This window comes from Aquarana catesbeiana, linkage group LG01 (assembly GCF_042186555.1).
Source record: "Aquarana catesbeiana isolate 2022-GZ linkage group LG01, ASM4218655v1, whole genome shotgun sequence".
Classification (NCBI taxonomy): Eukaryota; Metazoa; Chordata; class Amphibia; order Anura; family Ranidae; genus Aquarana; species Aquarana catesbeiana.
Genome location: NC_133324.1, coordinates 71,780,114 through 71,804,776, shown reverse-complemented (window position 1 = coordinate 71,804,776; position 24,663 = coordinate 71,780,114). Strand labels below are relative to the sequence as shown.

At 44.2% G+C, this 24,663-nt stretch overlaps 1 protein-coding gene across 2 annotated transcripts in view; it reads right to left on the bottom strand.

Moving 5' to 3' along the window:
* The window catches only part of WDR7 (WD repeat domain 7), a 586,970-nt gene that overhangs the window by 460,671 nt on the left and 101,636 nt on the right, over positions 1 to 24,663 (bottom strand). For both annotated transcript variants that reach the window (XM_073620215.1, XM_073620224.1), the window contains exon 14: positions 19,702 to 19,916. In XM_073620215.1, the coding sequence (XP_073476316.1) occupies positions 19,702 to 19,916 (215 nt within the window). The remainder of the gene's footprint in view (positions 1 to 19,701; positions 19,917 to 24,663) is intronic.

Genomic DNA, 24,663 nt, shown 5'->3' with positions numbered 1-24,663 from the left:
GGGAAATGCTCGTTTACATCAGCATTTCCCCATTCTTCCTCTCCATGAGACGATTGTGGGTATCCCCACGGACTCTATGTCCCGCGGTCGGACTCACGGAGCTTGCAGCGCCTGCTATACAGACCTCCTGAGGTCACGTACAATAACGTGATTTCGCGCAGCGGAGCCAACCTGCCGCAGTAAAACTGCTGCGGCTGGTCCACAAGCGGTTAAAAAATAAAGAAGCTGCATTCTCAATAAGTGTCAGGGCTGGGCTCAAGCCCTTCCTTCTCTGAGCTGGCCGCTCAGCTGTTGGCTAATTGCCAGCTCCCATCTCTCTCCACAGTTACTCAGCTGTTGATGATCTGCTCGTCAGTCCTGCCTACTTAAGCCGTCTAGTCCAGAGGAGCTCTGCCTTCGCCTTGGTCGCATCACAAGAAACTATGTACTGCATAAGGACTGGCTTTGCCGACATCCCTTCTGGCTCCAGACCCTGCTTGCTGTTCCACTACTTTGATCCCTGACTTCTGGCTTGGCTGACTATCCGTTCCGGTTACTGAACTTTGGCTATGTTTTGACTACGTTTGTTCTTTTTACTTTCATTATTAAACAAGTGTGATTTAACTGTACTTCTGTTTGGCCTGATTTTATGGTTTCTAACAATAAGTGATTAAATCAACTGCTGAAAGTACTTGAAAAAAAAAATCAACGTTGTATATCTATGTGGATACATCTGGTTAACTCTGCTTTAAGAGAATTAACCAGATGACCTAAGACTTTTAACATGAAAGGATTGATTGGTGACAAAGGTGGTGGTAGCAGCATTTCAAACTCCTAGGATTTTCTTACACCACAATATCGAACATTTACAAAGAAGGAGCTGAGGTCCTGTGGTCAAAAATTCCACATCAAAGTAAGTTCATAGGAGAATGAACAGATTTCTTTAATCTAAAGTAAAATCCACAATTTTTGGAAATAACCGTTCTTTACAACACATTGAGCCTTTAAAAAGGTTATGCTACAGCAAACACCATCCAGGCTTGCCTTATGTCAGCTAAGAAGAAAATGGGACTACAGAGGGTACAGTTCACCAAACTTGAACAAGGACTGAAAAGACATTGCCTGGCCTCAAACTTCATTTATGCTACAAGTGGACAGAACGGTCAGGATAGTTTGTTGGGATTAGATGAATTAGGAGACTCTAACAGGAATGTGGGGCAGACTAACTACGGAAACTGTGTGATGCCATTATGTCAGCCCACAATCTGTAACAACGTTTTCAGCATCTCGGTGAATACATACCAAGAAAAATTTAGTATGCAGTATTTTTTTTTCAGCACACAACACTGCAACGTCATGTGGACTACCCCCATAGGCAACAAGATGTTTTGCCTTGTCTTGGAACTATAAATGCAGCCCAGAAAGCACTTTTCGAGCTTTACTCTTCCCTAACAGGCTTTTAAAGCTAACAATGCTTCCCATGAGCCCAGAATAAAGCTGCAGAGAGCTTTGAAATGTTATATAGTTCAGGAGCCACCTTCATTGCTTCCTGAAAGTATTCACAGTGCTTCACTTTTCCACATTTTATGCTATGTTACAGCCTTATTCGAAAAAAAATTAGAATCATTATTTCATTATTTTCCTCAAAATTCTACAAACAATACCCCATAATGACAACGTGAAAGAAGTTTGTTTGAAATCTTTGCAAATCTATTAAAAATTAAAAAGGAAAAAAAAAAAATCACATGTACATACAGTGGGGCAAAAAAGTATTTAGTCAGCCACCAATTGTGCAAGTTCTCCCACTTAAAAAGATGAGAGAGGCCTGTAATTGTCATCATAGGTATACCTCAACTATGAGAGACAAAATGTGGAAACAAATCCAGACAATCACATTGTCTGATTTTTGAAAGAATTTATTTGCAAATTATGGTGGAAAATAAGTATTTGGTCAATATCAAAAGTTCATCTCAATACTTTGTTATATATCCTTTGTTGGCAATGACAGAGGTCAAACGTTTTCTGTAAGTCTTCACAAGGTTGTCACACACTGTTGCTGGTATGTTGGCCTATTCCTCCATGCAGATCTCCTCTAGAGCAGTGATATTTTGGGGCTGTAGCTGGGCAACACAGACCCTCCAAAGGTTTTCTATGGGGTTAAGATCTGGAGACTGGCTAGGCCACTCCAGGACCTTGAAATGCTTCTTACGAAGCCACTCCTTCATTGCCCGGGCAGTGTGTTTGGGATCACTGTCATGCTGAAAGACCCAGCCACGTTTCATCTTCTATGCCCTTGCTGATGAGAGGAGGTTTGCACTCAAAATCTCACGATACATGGCCCCATTCATTCTTTCATGTACATGGATCAGTCGTCCTGTTCCCTTTGCAGAGAAACAGCCCCAAAGCATGATGTTGCCACCCCCATGCTTCACAGTAGGTATGGTGTTCTTTGGTTGCAACTCAGCATTCTCTCTCCTCCAAACACGACGAGTTGTGTTTCTACCAAACCGTTCTACTTTGGTTTCATCTGACCATATGACATTCTCCCAATCCTCTTCTGGATCATCCAAATGCTCTCTAGCAAACCTCAGACGGGCCCAGACATGTACTGGCTTAAGCAGGAGGACATGTCTGGCACTGCAGGATCTGAGTCCCTGGTGGCCTAGTGTGTTACTGATGGTAGCCTTTGTTATGTTGGTCCCAGCTCTCTGCAGGTCATTCACTAGGTCCCCCCGTGTGGTTCTGGGATTTTTGCTCACCGTTCTTGTGATCGTTTTGACCCCACGAGGTGAGATCTTGCGTGGAGCCCCAGATCAAGGGAGATGATCAGTGGTCTTGTATGTCATCCATTTTCTAATAATTGCTCCCACAGTTGATTTCTTCACACCAAGCTGCTTGCCTATTACAGATTCAGTCTCTCCAGCCTGGTGCAGGTCTACAATTTTGTTTCTGGTGTCCTTCGACAGCTCTTTGGTCTTCACCATAGTGGAGTTTGGAGTGTGACTGTTTGAGGTTGTGGACAGGTGTCTTTTATACTGATAAGTTCAAACAGGTGTCATTAATACAGATAATGAGTGGAGGACAGAGGAGCCTCTTAAAGAAGATACAGGTCTGTGAGAGTCAGAAATCTTGCTTGTTTGTAGGTCACCAAATACTTATTTTCCACCATAATTTGCAAACAAGTTCTTTAAAAAAAAAATCAGACAATGTAATTGTCTGGATTTGTTTCCACATTTTGTCTCTCATAGTTGAAGTATACCTATGATGACAATTACAGGCCTCTCTCATCTTTTTAAGTGGGAGAACTTGCACAATTGGTGGCTGACTATATACTTTTTTGCCCCACTGTAAGTCAGGGCTCAAAATTTCAAGTCCTGAGCTACTAGCCAGACCTTAAGGGTTACTCACCACCCCTACCCTGCACCGCCTCTAATCACGCCCTCAAATTATCCCATGAAATTACACTTAAATGTTTTAGGCAGAATTGGGTTACAAAAATAAATATTAACAACTTTATCAATGCCCACCATTGCAGCCTAGGCTTACCTGTGCCCAACATAGCAGCCTCAGCTCACCTGTGCCCGCCATTGCAGCCTCGCCTCACCTGTGCCCAACCATTGCAGCCTCGCCTCACCTGTGCCCAACCATTGCAGCCTCACCTCACCTGTGCCCAACCATTGCAGCCTCACCTCACCTGTGCCCAACCATTGCAGCCTCACCTCACCTGTGCCAACCATTGCAACCTCACCTCACCTGTGCCCACCATTGCAGCCTCACCTGTGCCCACCATTGCAGCCTCACCTGTGCCCACCATTGCAGCCTCACCTCACCTGTGCCCACCATTGCAGCCTCACCTCACCTGTGCCCACCATTGCAGCCTCACCTCACCTGTGCCCACCATTGCAGTCCCACCTCACCTGTGCCCACCATTGCAGCCTCAGCTCACCTGTGCCCACCATTGCAGCCTCAGCTCACCTGTGCCCACCATTGCAGCCTTAGCTCACATGTGCCCACCATTGCAGCCTCAGCTCACCTGTGCCTACCATTGCAGCCTCAGCTCACCTGTGCCCACCACTGCAGCCTCAGCTCACCTGTGCCCACCATTGCAGCCTCAGCTCACCTGTGCCCACCATTGCAGCCTCAGCTCACCTGTGCCCACCATTGCAGCCTCAGCTCACCTGTGCCCACCATTGCAGCCTCAGCTCACCTGTGCCCACCACTGCAGCCTCAGCTCACCTGTGCAGAGAATCATAATGGGGAAGAGAGACTGGGGGAAGAGAGTGGAGAGAGGAGTACAGAGCGGGATAGCCCGCTGTTACAGCTTACATTAGAATTGCCTCCGCTCAGGATTACACATAGCTCCCTGACCCCAGGCCTGTGATAGACAGAACACATCCCAGCATTGGACCGGCGTTCTGTCTAGCACAGGCCAGAGTTGGGGCTGTGTGTAACCACAAGCAAACCGCAATTGTAACGTAAGCTATAACAGCCTGCTATCCCGCTCTGTACTCCTGTGGCTTTCCTCTTCCTCCATGCTCTCTTCAAGAACGGCTCCTGTTAACCCCCGCATAACGGCGGTACTCACCCCCCCTTAAGCAGCCCAGCTCCTCGTAAAACAATTTTCCACAAAATGCGAGTAGAAAATTTGAGGGCTGCATAAGTATTCACAACTTCGTCATGACACTCAAAATTGAGCTCAGGTGCATCCGGTTTCCACTGATTATCCTTAAGAAGTTTCTGCAACTTGAATTGAGTCCACCTGTGGTAAATTCAGTTGACTGGATAAGATTTGGAAAGGCACACACCTGTCTATATAAGGTCCCACAGTTAACACTGCATGTCAAAGCACAAACCAAGCCATGAAGGCCAAGGAATTGTCTGTAGAACTCCCGAGACAGTATTGTATCCAGGCACAGATCTGGGGAAGGGTACAGAAACATTTCTGCAGCATTGAAGGTCCCAAAGAGCACAGTGGCCTCCATCATCTGTAAATGGAAGATGTTTTGGAACCACCAGGACTCTTCCTAGAGTGGGCCGCTCGGCCAAAACTGAGCGATCCGGGGAGAAGGGCCTCAGTCAGGGAGGTGACCAAGAACCCAATGGTCACTCTGACAGAGCTCCAGTGTTTCTCTGTGGAGAGAGGAGAACCTTCCAGAAGAAAAGCCATCTCTGCAGCACTCCACCAATCAGGCCTGTATGGTAGAGTGGCCAGACGGAAGCCACTCCTCAGTAAAAGGCACATGACAGCCCACACCTGGAGTTTGCAAAAAGACACCTGAAGGACTTAGACCATGAGAAACAAAATTCTCTGGTCTGACGAAACAAAGATTGAACTCTCTGGTCTGATTGGCAAGCGCCATGTCTGGAGGAAACCAGGCACCGCTCATCACCTGGCCAATTCCATCCCTGAAGCATAGAGGTGGCAGCATCAAGCAGTGGGGAAGTTTTTCAGCGGCAGGAACTGGGAGACTAGTCAGGATTGAAGGAAAGCTGAATGCAAAAATGTATAGAGACATCCTTGATGAAAACCTTGAAGTTGAAATGTAATCCCCCGCGCTACCAAGTGAATGAATAGCAACAAAAGTAATGTATAAAACTACTGCTGGATCTAAAGTGTTCACAATACACATAACAGTTTAATATAAAGTGATCAGTGCAATTTCTCAAATGTGAATATAAATACAAGTGAATATTAAAAGGTGACAGCAAACGTCCAACATTGAATGATGACAAAATTCTATATGTCACAGCAAATAAAGTTGGAAGCATACATGAAAAGTAGTTAAAAATCAGAGAGTGGCTTTACAAACGCCTCTCACGTCACTTCCGGCCACGCCCTGTGCGCTACGTCACATGACTTCATCACCCGCCATGTCCCGCTTCCAGGCTCCCGTCTCTTCGTATATCGCTCAGGGTTCCGGATTGCATGTGGGAATGAAATAAATGCCTCCCATAGTGTAAATTGCTAAACTGCCAAGGATTTATTAAAAGTCAATTGGAAGCTTACATAAAAAGTAGTTAAAAAGCACATTAAAATCAGACAGTGGCGTTACAAACACCTCTCATGTCACTTCCGGTCTGCTACTCACTTCCTGGCCACGCCCTATGCGTTATGTCACATGACTTCATCACCCGCCACTGTCTGAATTTAATGCGCTTTTTAACTACTTTTCATGTAAGCTTCCAATTGTCTTTTAATGAATCCTTGGTTGTTTAACCATTTACACTATGGGGAGACATTTATTTCATTCCCCCATGCAGTCCGGAACCCTGAGCGATATACTAAGAGCTGGTAGCCGGGAGCCTGGAAGTGGGACATCGCCATCACCAGATCTATCCTTAAGGCTAATTCATCACTTTATAGAGGTGAGAGTTCTGTGAGCACTGAGCAGGTGTGTGAAGTCACGGGATCACTTATTGTTTGCGGAAGTCTACTTCGAAGGACTGTTTATTTATCCATGTTTGGATGAACGTTTTGGACTTTTATTTTCAACCAGTTTGCACTTTATTTGCTGTAACATATAGAATTTTGTCATCATTCAATATTGGACATTTGCTGTCACCTTTTAATATTCAATTGTATTTATATTCACATTTGAGAAATTGCGTTGATCACTTTATATTTAATTATTTACTTGATGAAAACCTGCTTCAGAGCGCTCTGGACCTCAGACTGGGGTGAAGGTTCATCTTCCAACAGGACAATGACCCTAAGCACACAGCTAAGCTAAGGAGTGGCTACGGGACAACTCTGTGAATGTCCTTGATTGGCCCAGCCAGAGCCCAGACTTGAACCCGATTGAACATCTCTGGAGAGATCTATAAATGGCTGTACATTAACACTGCCCATCCAACCTGATGGAGTTTGGGAGGTCCTGCAAAGAAGAATGGGAGAAACTTCCCAAAAATAGGTGTGCCAATCTTGTAGCATCATACTCAAAAATTTAAATTAGGCTGACAAAAACACGGGGAAGCTGATTGGTTGCTGTGCAGAGCTGCACCAGATTTTGCACGCTCGTTTTAGTAAATGTCCCCCATGGAGTTATGTGACTGGACAGAAGACCCACGGAAGGAGTTGTGTTGCGCCTGACCTGGACCTGGGCTTTAGCCACTTGCTGACCGCCTCATGTAGGAGTAGGGAGGTAGAGTGGCTCTCCTGTGCCGGATCACATATCTAGTACGTGATCCAGCACTTCCAGGTAGGGGGCATGTGTGCCCGTCGTGATGGCTGTGATTAGTCACAGCACAAAGTGATCAGCGGCTGCAGACCAATGATTGACCACCGACACCCGCCAATGATTGACCACCGACACCCGCTGATCAGCAAGGAGGAAGACAGGAGGGAGCTCAGTCAATGTAAACAATACAGAGCTCTGTCCTGTCAGCAGAGATGTGCCGTATTTTGTTTCCCTGCAAAGCAGGTATTAAAAACCAGCGCTTCCCTGAGCAAAAGCAGCTCACAATACATACATAAATGCTGGTTAGGCACACATTTAACCCTTTGATTGCCGTGGAGGTTAACCCCTTACCAGCCAGTGTCATTAGTACAGTGACAGTGCAAATTTTTAGCACTGATCATTGTATTAGTGTTACTGGTTCCAACAAAAGTGTCAGTTCATGTCAGATTGCCAGCCATACTATCCCAGTCCCGCTATAAGTCGCTGATCGTCGCCATTACTAGTTTAAAAAAGTTACGGTATATCTGGATTTTGCAAAAGCATTTGATACAGTTCCCCATAAACGTTTACTGTACAAAATAAGGTCCGTTGGCATGGACCATAGGGTGAGTACATGGATTGAAAACTGGCTACAAGGGCGAGTTCAGAGGGTGGTGATAAATGGGGAGTACTCAGAATGGTCAGGGGTGGGTAGTGGGGTCCCCCAGGGTTCTCTACTGGGACCTACTGGGATTTAATTTGTTCATAAACGACCTGGAGGATGGGGTAAACAGTTAAATCTCTGTATTTGCGGACGGTAAAAAGCTAAGCAGGGCAATAACTTCTCCGCAGGATGTGGAAACCTTGCAAAAAGATCTGAACAAATTAATGGGGTGGGCGACTACATGGCAAATGAGGTTCAATATAAAAAATAATGCATTTGGGTGGCAAAAATATGAATGCAATCTATACACTGGGGGGAGAACCTCTGGGGGAATCTAGGATGGAAAAGGACCTGGGGGTCCTAGTAGATGATAGGCTCAGCAATGGCATGCAATGCCAAGCTGCTGCTAACAAAGCAAACAGAATATTGTCATGCATTAAAAAGGGGATCAACTCCAGAGATAAAACGATAATTCTCCCGCTCTACAAGACTCTGGTCCGGCCGCACCTGGAGTAGGCTGTCCAGTTCTGGGCACCAGTCCTCAGGAAGGATGTACTGGAAATGGAGCAAGACAAAGAAGGGCAACAAAGCTAATAAAGGGTCTGGAGGATATTAGTTATAAGGAAATGTTGCGAGCACTGAACTTATTCTCTCTGGAGAAGAGACGCTTGAGAGGGGATATGATTTCAATATACAAATACTGTACTGGTGACCCCACAATAGGAATAAAACTTTTTTGCAGAAGGGAGTTTAAGACTCGTGGCCACTCATTAAAATTAGAAGAAAAGAGGTTTGACCTTAAACTACGTAGAGGGTTGTTTACTGTAAGAGCGGCAAGGATGTGGAATTCCCTTACACAGGCGGTGGTCTCAGCAGGGGGCATCGATAGTTTCAAGAAACTATTAGATAAGCACCTGAATGACAACATACAGGGATATACAATATAATACTAACATATAATCACACACATAGGTTGGACTTGATGGATTTGTGTCTTTTTTCAACTTCACCTACTATGTAACTATATACACCAAAGTTTGTAGACGCTATAACCTTTGCACAAACCAATCAATATACACTTATTAGGATTTTTACAAAAAATATGTAACAGAAAGTAAGAAAAAAATGTTTTCAAAACGATTGGTCTTTTTGTTTACAGTGCAAAAATAAACGAAATAATTGTCATTTGTGGGTGGCACAGAGGTGTAGTGGGTAGCACTCTCACCTAGCAGTAAAAAGGGTTGCTGGTTCGAATCCCAACCACGACACTACCTGCCTGGAGTTTGCATGTTCTCCCTGTGCCTGTGTGGGTTTCCTCCGGATACTCCGGTTTCCTCCCATACTCCAAAGACATGCTGGTAGGTTACTTGACTTCTGTCCAAAATTGTCCCTAGTATATGAATGTGAGTTGGGGAACTTAGATTGAGGGTAGGGACTGATGTGCGTGTGCGATGTATGTGTGGAGCGCTGCATAAATTGAAGGCGCTATATGGGTACCTTAAATAAATAATAATATAATAGATGAGCATCTTAATGAGACATAATGTACAGGGATAAGGACAATTGTAGATACGCACCCACACTCACTCAGGTTGAACTGGATGGACTGGTGTCTTTATTTAACCTCACTAAGTAACTATGTACAGCGTTGCATGATCGTGCAATTATCCGTTAAAGTAACGCAGTGCCAGGAAGCATAAAATGGCTTGGTCATGAAGGGGGTAAATCTTTCAGAGCTGAACTGGAACACTACCTAAAATAGCAGTAGATGGTTGGTTGGTCAAGTCCCTCGGGGGGGGGGGGGGGGGAATAGCTGTGCAGTGGGGGCCTGTCGGGACAAGTCTGATCATCGGAGGAGAGCAGACACAGCTAGAGAACTGACTATGGTGTGCTCTCCTGCTTAGTGTGGTCAGTTTTTAATAGGAAAGCAAGGGGATAACAGGAACACCAGAGATTCTACATAAAGGAAGCAATATAAAGAGAACAGGATACTTTTTTATACAAGTACACAGTACAGCAGGCACATATCAGGAATATAAAATGTTGGGGTTAACAAATGCTTTAAGCCTGCATACTAGGAGAGCCCACACAGTCGTATTTATGCTGATGCAGGTCTGAGGAAGGGTGGAGTAAAGTCATACACCTCCTGTGGTGACTGGGTTTGTAGAAAATAATAGTGATCAGCTGAAAAGAATCAACACATTGTAAATTTATTTCTTGTGATTTATAGCGTGACCTTATCTGCCTTCCCTAATGAGCCAATGCACAAAAATAAATCTATTCCAGAGTCTTTACATAAAACTATAATCAGTTCTTTATACTGGTGCAAACGGCCAGAGCAAACTCTATAATCATATATTACAGAGTGAGAATTCAGCCCTCAATTTGCTCCAATAAACTGCAGTGTCTTCACAGGAGGGCAGAGCGAACGTTTCCTAATGAATCCATCAGCATACATTTTTCATAACATGATTATCTCTCTGGCAGATTCATCGTCTTAAGCTTTCTCTCCTCTGTAATTGTTTTCCCAGTAAGCAAGGCTACAATTACCATGCTATGAGGCCGATGTGCAGTCACAATGTGAAGGAGAGAGGACAGCAGATCTCCCGCTATTACACCTAATTGTGCTATAAAGTCGATCTTATTGTAAGTGGGACATGCGAGAGAACACATAACGGTCACAAAGGCTTAGCGAAACCCTTCAGGATGTGTGCCTTACGTACACGGATGTGTCACCAGCGACACGTGTCATGGTATGAGGTATAAGGTGACCAGGAGAGGTTAACTGATATCTGACCTCACATTGTTTCATGATGTATCCATTTAATATAAAGTTTACCCTTGTAATAGCCATCCAGCATACACTAAATTGTCAAAAGTATTGAGACACCTCCCTTTACATGCACATGAACTTTAATGGCGTCTTAGTCTGTAGAGTTGAATATTGAGTTGGCCCGCCCTTTGCAGCTATAACAGCTTCAACTCTTCTGGGAAGGCTGTCCACAAGGTTTAGGAGTGTGTCTGTGGGAATGTTTGACCATTCTTCCAGAAGTGCATTTGTGAGGTCAGGCACTGATGTTGGACGAGAAGACCTGGCTCCCAATCTCCGCTCCAATTCATCCCAAAGGTGTTCTATCGGATTGAGGTCAGCACTCTGTGTAGGTCAGTCAAGTTCCTTCACCCCAAACTCTCTCATCCATGTCTTTATGGACCTTGCTTTGTGCACTGGTCCAAATCATTTGGTGGAGGGGGGATTATGGTGTGGGGTTGTTTTTCATGGGTTGAGCTTGGCCCTTTTAGTCCCAGTGAAGTAAACTCTTTAGGTGTCAGCATACCAAGACATTTTGGACAATTTCATGCTCCCAACTTTGTGGGAACAGTTTGGGGATGGCCCCTTCCTGTTCCAACATGGCTGCGCACCAGTGCACAAAGCAATGTCCATAAAAGACATGGATGAGCGAGTTTGGGGTGGAGGAACCTGTCTGGCCTGCACAGATGCCTGACCTCAACCTGATAGCAGTGCTGTATTTAGGCCTAGGCCGAGAAGGCCCAGGCCTAGGGCGGTACTTTGCGGGGGGCGGCGAAAAAGCCGCCCCCCCTCCCTCCTCCCGGATCCCGTGGCCTTCTCCCGCACAAATGAAGGCTCCGGCGGCCGGCTTACTGTTGTGTGACGGGGTGCTTGGCGGGGGGGAGCGACTTGCACCCCCATAAGCGGCCGGTGTCTGGCTGCATGTAATTTGGACGAGCGGAAGCGGAGCCTAAAGCTCCGCCCTCTACCCTCCTCCATTCGGCTTTCACTGCATCACTTGTCTCCCCGGCCAGGGGCGCTGTCTGTCTGATGACAGGACGAGGAGGAGGAATAGAGAGAGAGAGAAGCACGAGGGGAACCCCTAACCCTCTAGCCAGGACAGCAGGTAAAATATAGTAAATTACTATTACTCTTCTATTGTGCACATGCATGGGATCACTTTATTGCAGCCAATCTGTGCTCAATATGGAAATGAATTTACAGATCATGAGATTGCAATAAAGTGATTCATGCTACAAACTCATTAAACAGTTCACCTTCAGTGAAAGTTCATGTACTGCAAACTTTGCAGTACATGAACTTTAACTAAGACCCCATTCACACTGGGGCGTTGGCGCCGCCGCCGGTAAAACGGCGCCATTTTTAGCAGTGCTCTACCGTCATTTTTGCAGGGGTTTTTGGCCGCTAGCGGGGCGCTTTTAACCCCTGCTAGTGGTCGAAAAAGGGTTAAAACGACCCGCAAAGCAGCGCTTTGCCGGCGGATTTAACCCTTTTCGGCCACTAGCGGGGGTTAAAACCGCCCCGCTAGCAGGCGAATAGCGCCGGTAAAGCGGCGCTAAAAATAGCGCCGCTTTACCGCAGACGCCCGGGCACTTTCAGTCTGAAAGGGCTCTAAAGAGGTTAAGGCTGCACTGATTGACACTGATTAGGCAGCACTCTTAAGCTGCACTGATAACGTAGCACTGATGGCCACTGATAACCTGCACTAATGAGGCTGCATTGATAGGCATTGATGAGGCTGCATTGATAGGCACAGATGAGGCTGCATTGACGGGTACTTTTGAAGCTGCGCTGATGGGTACTGCCGAGGCTGCCCTGATGGGCACCGCCGAGGCTGCCCTGATGGGCACCGCCGAGGCTGCCCTGATGGGCACCGCCGAGGCTGCCCTGATGGGCACCGCCGAGGCTGCCCTGATGGGCACCGCCGAGGCTGCCCTGATGGGCACCGCCGAGGCTGCCCTGATGGGCACCGCCGAGGCTGCCCTGATGGGCACCGCCGAGGCTGCCCTGATGGGCACCGGCGAGGCTGCCCTGATGGGCACCGGCGAGGCTGCCCTGATGGGCACCGGCGAGGCTGCCCTGATGGGCACCGGCGAGGCTGCCCTGATGGGCACCGGCGAGGCTGCTTTGATGGGCACCGGCGAGGCAGCTTTGATGGGCACCGGCGAGGCAGCTTTGATGGGCACCGGCGAGGCTGCTTTGATGGGCACCGGCGAGGCTGCTTTGATGGGCACCGGCGAGGCTGCTTTAAAGGGCAGTGATGAGGCTACACTTGGTACCCACTTTTAATGTAGAGAGAGGAGGAGGTGGAGCTCTAAGATGAAAATGTGGAGCCTAAAAGTGAAGGTGTGTGGTTTACGGATGACAGGGCGGGACTTCAACTCAAAGGGGTGTGGTCTTGACAAGAAGGGGTGGGTCATATTTAAATTAGGGGTGCATGGGCTTAGTCAGGCCTAGGGCAGCACAAAACCTAAATACACCACTGCCTGATAGAACACCTTTTGGATGAATTAGAGTGGAGACTGCGAGCCGGTCCTTCTCTTCCAACATCAGTGCCTGACCTCACAAATGCGCTTCTGGAAGAATGATCAAACATTCCCATAGACACACTCCTAAACTTTGTGGACAGCCTTCCCAGAAGAGTTGAAGCTGTTATAGCTGCAAAAGCTGGGCCAACTCAATATTGAACCCTACGAACTAAGACTGGGATGCAATTAAAGTTCATGTGCGTGTAAAGGCAGGCGTCCCAATACTTTTGTCAATATAGTGTATATCCGTTGTGCATTCCTGTTCCAAGAAATACAACTGCCTTTTGCCCTCGCCTTAAAGTGGAACATTAACTATACTTACATCTACTCCCACCCCATTTTAAGCCTATTCTAATGGGTGCAGAGCCTGGACAATGATGTCACCCATGTGCTTACTATAGGGCATCCATTGTCGGCTGTACCTCCTCTACACTGAAGCTGGCGCTGTGACCCTATAATGTGACTGAGTGCCCCCACAATAGGCAAGTATACAGATCGGTCCTTTCACAGTGAAGATAGATAGAATAAGCTTAGAATGGTGGTGACAGATTTAAAGTGGCAGTAAGGTTTAATGTACACGGGACGTTTTTACAACCTCTTCCGAACAATTTAACTTGACAGATAGTAACCCACGTTTAAAACGTCCATTTTGCTATGTTTACATGCCGCGTTTAGAAGCATTTGAAAAAAAAAAAAAAAAGCTTTATTTTTTTCCAAAATAGACAAAAATTAAAAACGCCTGTAAACGAAACGCGGCTGAACATTGAGTTACCGCATTTAGAAGCGTTTGGCACTTGAAATGCCTCTAAACTCAGCGTCTGAACCCATATTTTTGCTTTCCAAAAAGGCCTTCAAATTCAACTGCCTAGAAACGACTATAAATGGCCCTGTGTACATGTACTGATAAGATAACAGAGGAGAGTTCAGGAGCAGTTGAAAAAAATGCCCAACTGCTCCAAAACATCCGTTTTCCAGCAGCAGTAGCAAAAAAAAATTAAAAATTTGGCCCTGGGCAGTTTAAGTCATAATATGCTAGTATGCCACATACTAGCACATTATGATAGACTTACTTGAAAATGAAGCCCTCCAGCAGCGCACAGTCACCGCTGTAGGCGCTTCCACCTTTACCCGGTCTTCCATCTGGGTTTGCAGGCTTCGGCTGTATGAATGGCTGAGCCGTGATAACTTCACTCCAGCGCATGTGCGTGGGAGTCACAGCCACGGCACAGAGTTTAGAATGGACAGCAAGGTCCATCCAGAGCCTAGTGCACATGCGCCGGTGAAGTCACCGGCTGCTTATAAAGTAAACATCTCCTAAATGGTGCACGTTTAGGAGATCTTTACTGTACATACAGGCAGTGGTGTATTTTGGTTTTGTGCTGCCCTAGGTAAGACTAAAATCGGGTGCCCCCCTGCCAATCTAAATTTGTCCCACCCCTTCCTTCTCAAGTGGCTATTTGGGGTCCCTGGTGGTTGTGCGGGGTCCCTAGTGGCTGTGCGGGGTTTGGGTTGGAGAAGTAAGCACATAGGTGAGTGGAGGGGGGGGGGGGCACCCCACACACACACACACACACACACACACACACACACAGGTAGGTGGCACACTCTGCATGGGGCAGGCACAGATGACAGTTAACTGTTCAAGTGAGGGGAGGTGTAGTGGAGAGCCCAGTCTGAAGAGGAGGGTGACAATGTCGTCGGGTGTCTGTGCACAGGGTGTTGCGAGCGGGGGAAATCCACAGACAGCCCGCAGCTCTCCTCTCCCCTATCACAGCGCAGCCGCTGCCGAGTTCTCTGGCAAATGGAGCGGGGGGGGGGGGGGTGCACGGGGGAGGAGGGTGCCGGTGCTTTTTTTTCGTGAGGGGGGATGGGCGTTTTGTTTTTTTCCACCCCCGCAAAGTGTCGGCCTAGGCCAAAACACAGCACTGCCAATAGGTAAGCCTTATTGTAGGCTTACCTATAGGTGAAAATCAACAAAGGGAGTTTACTCCCACTTTAAATATAGTGCTTGAATGAACTTACGCTTTAAAATGGACCTAATAGATAATGTCTGCATGAGGGTTGTTTGGCCATTTTCTTCTACCAGTATTAAAAAGCATAATTCTAGTTTGGTATTTGCTAAAGTTCCACTCCACTGGCTGGGAATCACTCTCTCCCCCTCTAGCTAATCAATGCAGCAAATTATATTTTATGAAAAGATATTTTTCATAAAGCTTACAATTTATAGGGTGCTTTACATATTGTCAATTTACATCAGTTCCTAACTCCAAGGAGCTTCCAATCAACAGTATCTCACATTTTTGTAAAAATTTTATTATATCTCTTCATGTGACAACACTGAAGAAATTACACTTTGTTACAAGTAGTGAGTGTACAGCTTGTATAACAGTGTAAATTTGCTGTCCCCTCAAAATAACTCAACACACAGCCATTAATGTCTAAACCACTGACAGCAAAAGTGAGTACACCCCCTAAGTGAAAATGTCCAAATTGGGCCCCAAGTGTCAATATTTTGTGTGGCCACCATTATTTTCCAGCACTGACTTAACCCTCTTGGGCATGGAGTTCACCAGCTTCACAGGTTGCCAATGGAGTCCTCTTCCACTCCTCCATGATGACATCACAGAGCTGGTGGATGTTAGAGACCTTGTGTTCCTCCGCCTTCCGTTTGAGGATGCTCCACAGATGCTCAATAGGGTTTAGGTCTGGAGACATGCTTGGCCAGTCCATCACCTTTACCCTCAGCTTCTTTAGCAAGGCAGTGGTCGTCTTGGAGGTGTGTTCGGGGTTGCGGCCCAGTCTCCTAAGGGAGGGAATCATGCTCTGCTTCAGTATGTCACAGTACATGTTGACATTCATGGTTCCCTCAATGAACTGTAGCTCCCCAGTGCTGGCAGCACTCATGCAGCCCCAGACCATGACACTCCCACCACCATGCTTGACTGTAGGCAAGACACACTTGTCTTTGTACTCCTCACCTGGTTGCTGCCACACAGGCTTGACACCATCTGAACCAAATAACTTTATCTTGGTCTTATAAAACGACAGAACATGATTCCAATAATCCATGTCCTTAATCTGCTTGTATTCAGCAAACTGTTTGTGGAATTTCTTGTGGATCATCTTTAGAAGAAGCTTCCTTCTGGGGTGACAACCATGCAGACCAATTTGATTCGGTGTGAGACGTTTTGTCTGAGCACTGACAAGCTGACCCCCCCACCCCTTAAACCTCTGCAGCAATGCGGGCAGCACTCATACGTCTATTTCCCAAAGACGACCTCTGGATATAATGCTTAGCACATGCACTCAACTTCTTTGGTCAACCATGGCGAGGCCTGTTCTTAGTGAAACCTGTCATGTTAAACCGTTATATGGTCCTGGCCACCATGCTGCAGCTCAGTTACAGGGTCTTGACAATCTTCTTTTTGGACATTTTTACTTATGGTTGTATTACTTTTGTTGCCAGTGGTTTAGACATTAATGGCTGTGTGTTGAGTTATTTTGAGGGGACAGCAAAATTAAACTTTTGTACAAGCTACTACCCTACATTGTAGCAAAGTGTAATTTCTTCAGTGTTGTCACATTTATACATGCACATACTAGAGACAATATACACCAGAGTTAATTGACTTACTAACATGCATTTAGAGCAGTGGAGGTCAACAAAGTGTGGACCAACACTTCCAGAAGACTGCACAATAGCAGTACACTTTCACACCTCGAAGCCCAAAAATGTTGGGTCTTACTGCATATGTTGCAGACTACTGCAATGTACACGAAAGAAGTTGGAGTACAATAACCCCCAGCACTGGCATCAGTGGATGCAAAAAAAAAAAAAACCCAACATAGGTGTCAGTGGATGTACTAATGACACCCAACATTGGCGTCACTGGAAACACCAATAACTCCCAGAACTGACACACTAATAACCCCAACAACAATGTCAGTGGTCATAATAACCACCCTCAGCATTGGTGTCAGTGGAGGAAATAATAACCTCCAGCACTGGTGTCAATGAAGGCAATAATAACCCCAGCATTGGTGTTAGAGGACGCAATAATAATCCACAACATTGGTATCAGTGGATGCACTAATAACGCCCAACGTTGGTGTCAGTGTATGTACTAATAACCCCCATTGTTGTTGTCAGTGGTCGCAATAATAACCCCCAGCACTGTTGTCAGTACTAATAACCCCCCTCCCCCCCAAACCAGTGGTCACCCCCTCCCTTCCCTGCATTGGTGGCCATAAAAGTAAAATTTAAAAGTGATTGTAAAAAGGTATTAGGTTTTTTTACCTTATTGCATTCTCTGCATTAAAAGGTAAAAAAACCTTCTGTGCATAGGATCCCCCTCCCAAATATTTACCCGAGCCTGATCACGATCAAGCACTGTGCCCGAGAGCAGCAGCTCTATCCATTCTCTCTTCACTGGACCTGAAGGCAGAAGTGGGAGCCACTGGATCCTGCTGCTGTCATTCTTCACCTGTGACGAGTGAGAGTGGAGAGAGACACTGCTCTCCGTGGGTCCAAGCCACGCTGTGTGCGACTATGGACACATTTTACATAATTTCAGATTTACAATTACTTTAACCACTCTACATTGGTCAGTGGCAGTCAAATTTAACCCCCCCTCCCACCTCACTGGTGGTCAATGGCAGTTAAGTTACACCCCACCCTCCCTGCATTGGTGGTTACTGGAAGTGGGTTCGTGGTTTAAGGAGTGATCATGCAGTGTATGTGTGGGTTGTCCTGAAATCGGCAATGCTTCTAAAGCCAAGGGGATTTCTTTGGATCTGTACTTGAGACGGCGTCTGTGCATTATGTTCATAGGAAGCTTTTGGATTATATTCCGTTTATGAGTTAGTAAACTTCTTACTTCTATAGGATCTTTTCTGGTTTTAGCACTCTCTATTTATTAATCTTTAACAGCATGCCAGTAGTTTAAATTATATGCGTGTGTGTGCCGGCAGCCCACCTGGAGCAAGCCCATTGTGGGTAAATTGTGCCTGGGGAGTGCAGTTTGTTGGGTGGAGACACTTTGCATGTATGCAGCCATTGCACTTTTTGCATAGAATAAGGCAATAAGTGGATTTTACTATGGAGTGTGACTCATCTAGTGCATAATTCCTAAGTTGGGGTAGAAAGGCTCACTGGAGTCAGCACCCTAAAAGATCACAAATGACAGGTGGAAGAGATTTGGAGTGATGCTACACATCATGAAAGATATAAAGCAAATATACAGCGCTGTCTGCAATCAATGTAAAAAAGCAGCTAGCACAGTAAGTGCAGCGCTCAGAATAAATCTCAGAATAAACTGAAAAATATATCAAATAAAATGCACGTAAATGATCCAGGAAGAAACTCAAACAACATATATGTATATATGCAGGCAATGCGTATAGACACTGAATATACGTGTATGATAGAACAAGTACATTAATATACTATGTGACAATCAAAATATGAGTGAATGATGTCCAATAAAGTGAATAAACATTATTTTAAATTATAATCCCTAGTGTTTGGACAGGTGAACCAAACAAATTGTAGATATCCAAAACGTGGTCCAAAATAACTGACACTTAAACTGGATAATGATGTGACAAAGAAAAATGTGCCCAAACTTGATGATAGGTGATCCACCACCAGAGAGTCAAAAGGCTTACCGGAGCAACTGAACCCAAATGAGTGTACACCCAATGGGTCAATCAGGCTTGTAGGGCCACACACCCAGGGGAAACTGTCACAGATGACACGACTTCCAACCAGAAGACCAACTCTAACAATGGACCTCAATGGAATAGGTAATGGACAGAGAGCCACATGGATAGTTTCTCCAATAGAACAGATTTATGAAAAGAAAGAAGAAGTAGGCACATAGTGTAATCCCATTTAAATCAGAAATAATTTATTCAATAAAAAAAAGGAGGAAATACACTCACATTTTAGTAGTTAAAGTGCTTTGGAATAAAACAGTGACTTCAGCAGAGCGTACCGACGCGTTTCGTCTTAAAAGACATCTGAGAGATGAATACATTTTTGTTCTATCATACACGTATATTCAGTGTCTATACGCATTGCGTGCATATATATGTTGTTTGAGCTTCTTCCTGGATCATTTATGTGCACTTTATGTATATATATATTTTTCAGTTAATTCAGAGCGCTGCACTTACTGTTCACGTGCTACACATCATGGCTGCATTTAGACTGTGGGTAATGTAGAATCTTACAATTAGCTGTCCAGCACTTGGGTCCTCTCAGAATCCAAGAAACTGCAGAAACGGGATGACGTCATGAGGTCATGACAAGGAGACCTGGATTACCAGTCTCTGCTACCAGAAAAGGTGCCAGCTAGAGATACGGATGGCAAGGTGAAAAAAAAAAAAAAACCTCTACACGTACTTTTTATTTTTTTGCACACAAATATGCTTTAAAAATTCTTGCACAACTTATTACAGACCTAAAAAGAGTTACAGTCTTACCACTCTTATTAAAAATTTCAAAAAAGAGGCGTTTTGAAAATAATTACATAGAATGAAAAATTATTAAAAAGTACTCACTTTGTCTGAAGCTTCTGATGCCAGGAGATTGGTAGCAAGGGTTTGCAGTTTGTGATGTGCTACTGTTTTCAGTGCTGCAAGACTACGTCTGGTCATCGCCTGTTTTAGGTTGACCGCCGAATGGCTGAGTGCATCCACTGCGGCAGGAACTGCCTCGTCGCAAGCATTTAATATTTCTACTGCTGTGATACCCATGACACAACGATCCAATGCACCTTAATATAGAGAAAGAAAAATGTCTAAGGACATACATATATAAAATCAAATCTCATCAGATAACTAGAAAAAGTTTGCCTTTTCGATAAATGGACAAAAAAATGACACGTTCACCACTGGCTGACACATTGGTCTACTAGCCGACTATGACTGTACAGTTTTGACACTGAAAATAACATGACGAATGGCTGGTGGACTGATCTGCAGGCCTACCAATAGTACAGAGCCACCACAGATATTCTTTGTTGACAGTTTTCTATGCAAAGTGCTTTGACATGTTGCCAAGTTCAAAATACTAATTTTTTTTTTCTGTATCCCCTTTTCCAATCACTACCAGTCCTGACCAGAAATAAGGAGAAATCTAAAATAAAACAGGTACAAAGACAGCAAGAAAAACCTTCGTTTCCCACTTTTCCAAAACAAAATTAGGATTTTTTAGTTTCCTGGAAAATCCTTTTCTTGGAGTACATCACAGGACACAGGTTACTTCATATTCATGACTACTTGGGTTATGCTTAGACACATGCAATTCCTTTTGGTCCGAAACGATAATGTTTAATTAATGACAATAGTAACATATTTTGTTGAAATTTGTTTCGTTTTGTTTATTCGATTTCAAACTATTCCCAAATTTTCGGAATGATTCAAATTCAGATCGGTCAAAAAATCATCAACCATTTCGAACTCTGAGTGAAGAATAGCTGGTTGTTAAGGAGCGGGTCGGGAAGCCATGTGCGGTGTCCTTGACCACCGATGACTCATTAGCTGCCAGTGGGCTTCCCCGCTCACAGCTGAAATCTACACAGATTTGCCGGCAAATAAAAATTTAGACAAAAATAAATACAATAACATTTTTTAAAAAAGCCTGGAGTTCCCCCCAAAATCCATACCAGACCCTTATCTGACCACACAGCCTGGCAGGCCAAGAAAAGAGGGGGGGATGTTTTGGGGCAGGGTGGCTCCCCGGTAGTTGTGGGAGTCTGTGGGCGGGAGGCTTATCGGAATCTGGAAGCCCCCTTTTACAAGATCCCGCCCCCTAATATGAATGAGTATGGGGTACATAATGCCCCCTACTCATGCACCAAAAAAGTACTCAAAAAGTGAATGGAAAAAAAACAGAATCTCAGTTTTTGACAAATCCTTCATTAAAAAGAAAAAAAAAAAAAAAAAAAAAAAAAACACGAAATGCCAACCTAAACAAAACAAAAAAAAACGCCGCTCTCCGGTCCCGTCCAGGCCAAATGACATAGGTGCGGGGGTTACCCAGTGACGTCACCTGGCGATTCCGCCCCATAATGATACTCGCCTAATGAGAGGTAGGCATGAGGGCGGAGTCATCCTCTTCCAACATCAGGTAACCCCCACCCCTATGTTTACCTGTCATTCGGCTGTTTTCAGCGTGCAGGCGTTTTTTTTTTCCGCTTTGGGTCTGCGTTTTTATGTTTTTTTTGTATTTTTTTTTTGTGATAAACTAGTGTGTTTTTATTAACTAACTTTTTTTTCCTGTGAATGAGTAGGGGTACTAAGTACCCAACACTAATTCACATGGGGGAGGCTGGGATCTGGGTGCCCCCCCAGATCGCTCGCTAGGGGCTGCATTTCTGCAAATGGAGTTGAGATTTGGTCAGGGTCAATGGTGTCTTCAATGATGAGAAATACAGGCAGATACTTATCTATCATGCCATACCACCAGGGGAGTCGTGTGATTGGCCCCAGATTTATTCTGCAGCAGGACAACAACCCCAAACATACAGCCAATGTCATTAAGAATTTTCAGTGTAAGGAAGAACAAGTGTTCCTGAAGTGATAATGGAACAAAAAGTAGAGCCGGCAACTCCAATAGTCCTTGCGAAAGTTTTACTGATTACATGACAGGGAGTAAAAAACAGGGGCTTAGCCATTTCGGCAAAAAGTCTTGGTCACAGCACAAACTTAAAGTGAAAACACAGAAAATATATAATACAGAAGCTCCACCTCTCGATCAATCAGCTCATTGATGCATAAAATTTTTTAAAAAATCATCATGACAGGCGTAGCAATTGGAGATCAGTGGTAGGAAACACGACATGGCAATGGATATATGACAAGACAAAAAAGAAAAAATAGAATAATTAATAAGTCCTGAAGTGATGGTTTGGCCCCCACAGAGCCCTGATCTCAAAATTATTGAGTCTGCCTGGGATTACATGAAGAGACAGAAGGATTTGAGGAAGCCTACATCCACAGAAGTTCTGTGCTTAGTTCTCCAAGCTGTTTGGAACAACCTACCTGCCGAGTTTCTTCAAAAACTGTGTACAAAGTGTACCTAGAAGAATTGATGATGGTTTGAAGGCAAAGTGTGGTCACACCAAATATTGATTTGATTTCCTCTTCTGTTCATTTACTTTCCATTTTGTTAATTGATAAAAAATAAACCATTTAAAAATGGGAGGAGAATATTAAATGGAACATAAACGATTAGTAAACGTACAAGAGTTTTTAAGGACATATCATAGGTGTAAGATGGATCTATCAGATTTTTGAGGTATAAAGGATGTAATCCAAAGGGGACCACGTTTTCTCAAATTTTTTCTCATCACAAATAACAGCAGCAAGTTTTTCGTTAGACATTTACCAATGCATTTTATTGTTAACCAATGTGGAATTCGGAGTAGAAGACCACCATGCTTTAGCCAACGTTTGTTTAGCAGCAGTAAAAGAAGAAGGTTAAGAGGGCGGAAATGAACATTTGTGAAATGTCTTGGTTTGAGATTTAATAAAGCTTCTCGTGGGTTCTTGGAAAGCGGTTTACCAAATATAGTAAAAATCATTTGGTATAGGTCAGTCCAAAATTGCTCTACTTTAGAAGAATCCCACCATATATGTAAGAGGGTTCCAGTTTCTAAGCAACCTCTAAAGCATTATCAGAGACTGTTGGATTAAATTTGGCTAAGCGTTGAGGAACTAAATCTCATGAGTAATTTATAATTGGATTCTACTGCTGTTGTATTAATAGAACAGTGGGATGTAGTGTACCAAATTTGTTTCCAATCTTTTTCTGATATAGAAAATATGTTATTCTATTTAAGATTTTCCTCCCATTTTTAAATGTTACTTTATAGATGTTTTTTGTATGAATTTGTATACTTTGTAATAATTTTCATTCTTAAAACCTAATAAAAATATTTATAAAAATGAAATAAAAAATAAACTAGTAACACCTCTATTTCTGAAAGCATTCTTAACCGCTTAGGGACCGCCCCACGTACATATACTGTGGCAGGGTAGCCCTTAAGCGCATAATCACGTACCTGTACGTGATTTTGTTCCTCGGGTCTGGGTCGCGTGCACGTGCCTCCGACGACCTGCTTCCACTGTGATTGTACACAGCAGGAGTATATCAGCGGGTCCGGCAAACCCGATGTCTGCCGGGAGCCCAGTGATCGTTTAGAGCAGGGATCTGCAATTCACAGACCTCCAGCTGTTGCGAAACTACAAGATCCATCATGCCTCTGCCTCTGGGTGTCATGCTTCTGGCTGTCAGAGTCTTGCTATGCCTCACGGGACTTGTAGTTTTGCAACAACTGGAGGTCCACTAATTGCATATCCCTGGTTTAGAGAGAAGCAGAACGGCAGTCTGCCTATGTAAACAAGGCAGATCGACGTTCTGCTAGTAAGGGAGACAGAGATCTTGTGTTTCTGCTAAGCAGGAACACGGATCTCTGTCTTCCTACAGTTAAACCATCCCCCACACAGTAAGAAAGCACTCCGAGGGAACACAGTTAACCCTTTTGATCGCCCCTGATGTTAACCCCTTCCCTGCCAGTGTCATTAGTACAGTGACAGTGCAATTTTTTTTAGCACGGATCACTGTATCCAAAAAGTTTCACTTTGTCAGTTTTGTCTGCCGCAATGTCGCAGTCCAGAAAAAAAAAAAAAAAAAAACGCTGATCGCCATTACTAGAAAAAAAAAAATTCCCATAAATCTATCCCATAGTTTGTAGACGCTATAACTTTTATTGGGACTTTATTACTCTTATTGGGATTTGTTTACCAAAAATATGTAGCAGAATACATATTGGCCTATACCGATGAAGAAATTAGATTTTTTTTTTTTTTTACTGGATGTGTTTTATAGCAGAAAGTAAAAAATAGCGTTTTTTTTTTTTTCAAAAATGTCAGTCTTTTTCTTGTTTAAAGCGCAAAAAAAAAAAAAAAAAAAAAAAAAACACAAAGATAATCAAATACCACCAAAAAAGCTCTATTTGTGGGGGGAAAAAAAAGGACATAAATTTTCATTTGTGTACAATGTCGCATGACCACGCAATTGTCAGTTAAAGCAACGCAGTGCCGCATCACAAAAAATGGCCTGGTCAGGAAGGGGGGGTGAACCTTCCGGAGCTGAAGTGGTTAATTTACAGCATTTTTAACACCTGCCTAAAACTTTTGCACATTATATATACATTTGCTATCATATATAACAAAAATACAGAGAATTACTAGGAACGAGGCATTCAAATGCATGAGAACAATATCCTGTATATTACAAAGCAATATACAGGTAGAGCCGGTACTATTGTAAAGCAATGCCTCCACCCCAGAATGAGTTATGAGCTTCTTACATTTCCTTAATATAGTTTTATTTTCCCATAGTAAGAACACCCACATCCACTACAGATACAATGCACTCTTCTGATCAGCATCCGGTGCCAGCTCTGTATATGGGCAATTCAATACAAATTTTACAACACATATGTGTATGTTTTT